Consider the following 6,049-nt stretch of genomic DNA (forward strand, 5'->3'; position numbering starts at 1 on the left):
AATTAATTATATATATATATATATATATATATATATATATATATATATATATATATTATATATATGATATGTATAATTTTGCCTCGTCTCTCATATTTAAGTTATGAAATTAGATCTACTTTTGATGATTTTTAACATAATTTGTTTTATATTTTGGAATAACATTTTATTTATCTTAAAATTTAGATTTATTTATTTATAATTTTACGTGTTCTGTAATGCAACAAATATTTCAAAAATGAGAAAATACATTTGTTATAAAATATACGTTGAATATATTTTATATATAAATTAAATGATTTTTATATAAAATATTTAAAATGCATATAAAATGCATATAAATTCATGTTTTTGTTTGTTTGTGCCAGGAAGTTCGATCATCTGACACCATTGTTTCAAGCCTTTGGCTTAACATTTATTAACAGCAGAATTTCATTCTACACTTGTGCTGTTCGATGTTTAATGTTCTTCGTCATGATTTTTCATTCGTATCTTTGAAATAAATCTGCATCTAAACCAAGAAAATTTCATTTCCGATACAGCTCCTACTACACGTTTTCATTCCTTTCATCACATATCTAAATATCAAGACACTTTTTTTTATACAAGTGTAAAAGGTACTTCAATCTTTTGCCTAATGATATCCGTTCCTCTTCCTGTCTTTCCTGCTTCCAAACTGCTGCTTCTCTCTATATCGCATTTTTAATTTTCTGTATTATCTAATATGTGTACTTTACGTGTACTAATTCCGTTTCTCGTTGCACTCTAAACGTAATTTGTACTGTGCGTGTCTATTATAAGTACTAGTTCTGTCCTTCTTTCCTCTGCTTTTGCATTCTTGATGTAAACATATTTATGCATATCTATTTTCGTTTTTATTATATATACATTATGCCAAGGTTAATCCAAAAAGCAGTAATTAATGCCGCACCTTTTGAGGTTTAATTCACACTACGTTCGTATTATATGTTCCTACAAACATTGTTATAGCATTGTATCTCAAAAAGCTATTATTATTATTATTAAAATATGTATTAAATATATATTTCAAAATAATCGAGATAAAGTCACAAATGGAATGTTGTGACACAAACTATAGATTCCCTGGCGCGATTTATAAATTATCTAAACTTGGGCTTCCGTTTAAATATCGTATAAAACGAACAATATCGGAAATATCGAGGAAAATATCGAGCGATCATCACATTATATGTAATACAGTTGGCGGATTTCGGCAATATTGAGATCCTACGCTACACCTAATTAAAAATTCACTGTTACGGGAGCATAAAGAATAAACGGGCATTATCATGTCGCGTTAATTAGCCGTAATTTTATTAGACCTTATTCGTTAATTAAATTCGTCGAAATGTCAAACTACCGCGAGTGTCGAGCGATTGTTTAGAGATTGTTGCAAAAAGCAATGAGCGCTAGTGTCGTCACGTTAATTAAGTACATACGTGCTGGTTCGAAAAAAATAGCAATCGCGATCGGCGAGCAGATTCATTTATTACCGGCTCGTACATGAGTTGTTTATTTAATTTGCCCGTGATGATTCGATGCGCCGTCGCACGATAATAATTGGCGACTCGCTTTGGCATTCGTCTCGCATTCGCCTCTCGGTGAACTGAACAACGGAAAAATGACAATTACGAATTGTCCGAGTAAAATGTTATTTATTCGTCGTCCGCACGGCAATTTTTAATTGATATTCTATATTTTCGATAATTATGCTTGCACAGAATCTGCTCTGCGGAGGAATGCAACAACGGCAGTGCGTCGATCGGTGTGTGTATTCCATATTTTACATTTGCGCGACTGATTTATTTCGTTCGCGATTATTTTAATGTTGTTGCGAACGGTTTTCCGATAATGAAATTAATAATTGTTATGAAATTGCTTAAAAATGACAAGCGTTCGTTTATATCGATCATAACATGCTCATAAAAAATTAATTATTAATTCATATCTATCAATTTGAAAAAATTGTTACTTAAATTTCGTAACAGTTCCCACTTTTATTATTCTTTATTCTTTAAGAAATATCTTTTAAGAAAATTTTATTTATTAATACTGATTTTACATCGGAAAATCACAATCGTCACATTTCTTCTATTAAATTTTATCTTCGCGTGGAACGCAAATAAAAATTAAATGAATGCGTTTATTGGATTCATAATTTCCGAAGGCTTATATATAGCAATAAATGATTTCGATAATTTTGGATTGAGAATAAAAGACAATTATTGAGATCTGTCTAAAGATTATCTATATGGAATGGGATTGACGAAGTATCTAAAAAATTTAACTATAAAAAATTATATTATATCACCAGCATTATTTTAATTGCAAATAATTTTGTTAATTTAATACACTATTAATGAGACAAATATGTTATCTTGTTTTAATAAAACTTTATTTATTCAATAACACTTAATGTGAAATAAATATGTCGTGTCTTTGTTCTAATAAAATTTTTAATTAAAATAATGATGTTGATAACAACGTTACAGATTTAAAAATAATTTTGGTTTGAACTATCAAAATAATTATGTAGAACTCAAACTAGTTGCTAGAATTCTTCGTAGAAATTTATGCATTTTTTTTACCAGTTGGTGAATAGTTACACTATAACTTTGTTTAGTAATTGAGAAGTAAAACCTAGAAAGGGAAAAATTCAGCGTTCGAAAATATCGAGTAATACCACGAAAAAGAGATTGCAAAATCTTAACAACAATGCTCTTTATATATTCCCCCTCTTTTATGTATTCAAAAGTCAAGTATTCTTATTTACGTACCATCCAACATACCAAGGTGTCGTACCCTTTTCCATCATGGCTCGATCGGCGCTCATGTCGAAAACATCCTGCAGACTCTGAAATTCTGTTTTGTACGGGAAAAACTGACAATTCGCTTCCTCTCCATGATAGAGCGTTTTGAAAAACGAAAAGGAGAACACTGTAGGTGCTGTCCAATTCGTCATTGCGTCGCTTATCACCACTGGCTTCCCTGAATACGCGTAGCTGATTACAAGTAAAGTAGAGATCAATCGTAGAAAGATATTAAATTATTAAGCGTGTGTGGATATATTATTGCTAAGTGCGTCGCGCAATTATTTAAATAAATAATTTAATTAACGAACGGAAGTCATTTAACAAATAATGACTGTGATAAATTAATTTCTACACAAAAAAAATAGTTTTATCGAAATATTTAAAAATTTAGCTATAGATACAAATCTAAAAATAATTTTGTTAAACTCAAAATAATTATGTATGACACTCAAGCTGATTATTAGAATGTTAAAACTTTTAGCAAACTTTACTTAGTTTCCTACATAATTATTTTAATGTTATTTATTAATAAAGTTTATAAAGTTGTTTATTATATAATATAATAAACAAAATTATTTTTAGATACACACTATATAGAAAAAAAACTAGTTCCTTTAAAATTGTTCAGTTAAATTATATTTTTTAATAACAATTTTTATTGTTATATAATAAGGAACTTAGTTGTTCCTGAAAAATACATTTTTCTAATTTATAAAACAAAAATATTTGTTAATAATTAACTGAACAATTTAATTCGTACAAAATTAATTTGGTCCATTTTAATCAAATTTTTGTTATCATAAAATTTTGATTTATTGAACAAGGTTTTTTTCTATTATAACTAAATTTTTAGATACTTGAACAAAATTGTTTTTTCTGCGTATAAAGATTAAGTTCTTTTCTTTTAAATAATAAGAGAAATAGATTAATTTTTTAGACATTTTATTATTGATGTTAAGTGAAGAAATTTATTAATAATATATAAGCAAATATTTTTTTATAAATGATAGGAATTGATTTAATTATATTTCAGTATTATATTTCAGTATTATTACAATAAATAACGAGATTAATTAATAATTACGAATAATAGTTGAGGCATAACTTTAATCTTTTTTGAAAAATAGTGATAATTTTCATTGTAAATGAATTAATTGGGAATAAATGAATTTTTGTTGTTACTGAGCGACGTTTCGAAATGGAAGAATATCGCATGAATTACTGAGTTAACAATACACAGGTCGCATTTTAGTACCGTTGTTCAAAGATCGTTGGATCGACGGCGGAGAGTTTGTCAACCTGTTGAACATCCTGGCAGATCGAGCAGTCTTGCGGCGGTCGGAAAAGTTTTTGCACAAACGAGGGCGTCGTTATCCAACACTGGAACAATGTTTCACAGTTATTCCATTCACTCGAAAACATGACTTGTAATAGAGTGCAATTAATATTTCTAGCAAACATTAATTCTCCTTAAATTTTGATTGGAGTTTTTTATTTTTAGTCGCGATTTTGTTCGACTCCTCAACCCAACCTCTTTCGTCTTTTTATCGTCTTAAATATAATTATTAATTTATCTAGCTAAGTAAAAATAATCTATGACATGCGATCTGTTATATCATGTGACGTTTAATCGAGAGATTAATATAGAATCGCGTTGAAGGAGAGATACAGCCTTGGCCATAAGTATAAATCATCTCGAAAAAGACTAAGACATTTTATATCTAATAGAAAATAAATCAAAAAGTAGTTTTATTGAAAAATAATATTTGTTTTTACCACATTATATAATATTTTTATAATATTGATATTTTTAGTTCTGATTTGGCTTTTATTACGGCCAGTACTCTTTTGAGGGAATAAATTGAGTGCTTTATACTTATGTCCGAGGCTGTATGTATCGCATTGAAATAGAAATAAGTGAATTATTAGACAACGTGAAATTTTGCACCTCTCACCTTACTATATCGATACGCTAGCACGTACGTCCACGCGACTTGCACCACAATCCACGTGGCGATCAGCAACAAGAGCCACAGGTGCCTTGTGCGGACTTTTATCAGTTTCGTTGGTCGCAGTCGCGAACGAGCGCGAAGCATCCGCCAGGCTTTAATTGGAAGTCTCAAGTTTTCTATTTTGCCCAATATCGCGCTCAGCTCCTTCCGCGCGAAGTCCACGGATTTTTTCGAAGTATCCACGGCGATCGCGTTGTCACTCGTATTCGTCATAACGAAAACTCGATGACTTCGTGAATATTTCGAAAGAATTAACGATCTATTTCCTTCTTTTCTCGTAGATTCTTAAATCTTAATTCTTAACGAAGAATTCTTGGCTTAACGAATTAATATATGTGTGATTAATTGATATTAGTTTTGTAATATAAAATCTGTTTAATTTGTAATTAATTATTTGTAATATAATGAGCCAATTAATTTGTTAAACTAAATTAAACTAAATTATTATTTGCTTTGTTGCTTCAGAAATAAATTGAAATCGAATATGAGTGTTGAATGGTATCACGCTAAATTTGTTGCAAATTAAATCTCTTTTTTTTTTAAATAACGCAATCGCAGCGATTACTATTATTGTGTATTCCGATGGCACTAGTAGTCCCTGATGGCCAGCGTAAAACTGGGACGCTATCCTTACCTGCTGCTCCAGCGAGCCAAGCTCCCCTCTCGCATTCGCCTCGTATGGGGGTGGAATGGCAACGGGTTCACGGGGGTGTGAAACGAAAATCAGTGCCCACCGATGCGGGTTGCCGATTGGTTTCGATCGAATCGATTTGACGCAATAGAAAGTGGATTATTTCTCGAATGTATTTAACACACTCTCTTCTCTCTTTATCTCTGTTGCTCTTTTTCATTCAATTTCCTTTCCATGGAAATTCCCGGAATGGAGATTCTTAAACGTATGATTTCTCAATGCTAAAAAAACTTGTCACACTCTAGTTTAGTTTCATCTGCATAACGAAATAAAAAAAATATAAATTCAGTTTAGGAGAAAATAGAAAGACGATTAAAAACAACAATTCAAAGATACAATAATTTAAATTGTAATCGAAGGGAGAGAGAGGGAGAGAGAGAGAGAGAGAGAGAGAGAGAGAGAGAGAGAGAGAGAAGAGAGAGAGATATAAGTTAATAAAGAAGAGAATGTAATTAATTAATTAATTAACTATTGTGTCGCCATAGGAGACGGCCGAACTAAAATTTAATAAA

General features: G+C 30.3%; 1 protein-coding gene across 1 annotated transcript in view; it reads right to left on the reverse strand.

Moving 5' to 3' along the window:
- LOC105623651 overlaps nt 1–5,059 on the reverse strand; it is a 10,025-nt gene extending 4,966 nt beyond the window's left edge. Inside the window, exons 1-3 of the mRNA XM_012205031.1 lie at nt 4,790–5,059; nt 4,090–4,214; nt 2,799–3,023 (exon numbers count right to left, since the gene is read on the reverse strand). Coding sequence (XP_012060421.1) covers nt 2,799–3,023; nt 4,090–4,214; nt 4,790–5,059 — 620 coding nt within the window. The remainder of the gene's footprint in view (nt 1–2,798; nt 3,024–4,089; nt 4,215–4,789) is intronic.
- Nucleotides 5,060–6,049: the final 990 nt, after the last annotated feature.

Source organism: Atta cephalotes, assembly GCF_000143395.1.
Source record: "Atta cephalotes unplaced genomic scaffold scaffold00061, whole genome shotgun sequence".
Classification (NCBI taxonomy): domain Eukaryota; kingdom Metazoa; phylum Arthropoda; class Insecta; order Hymenoptera; family Formicidae; genus Atta; species Atta cephalotes.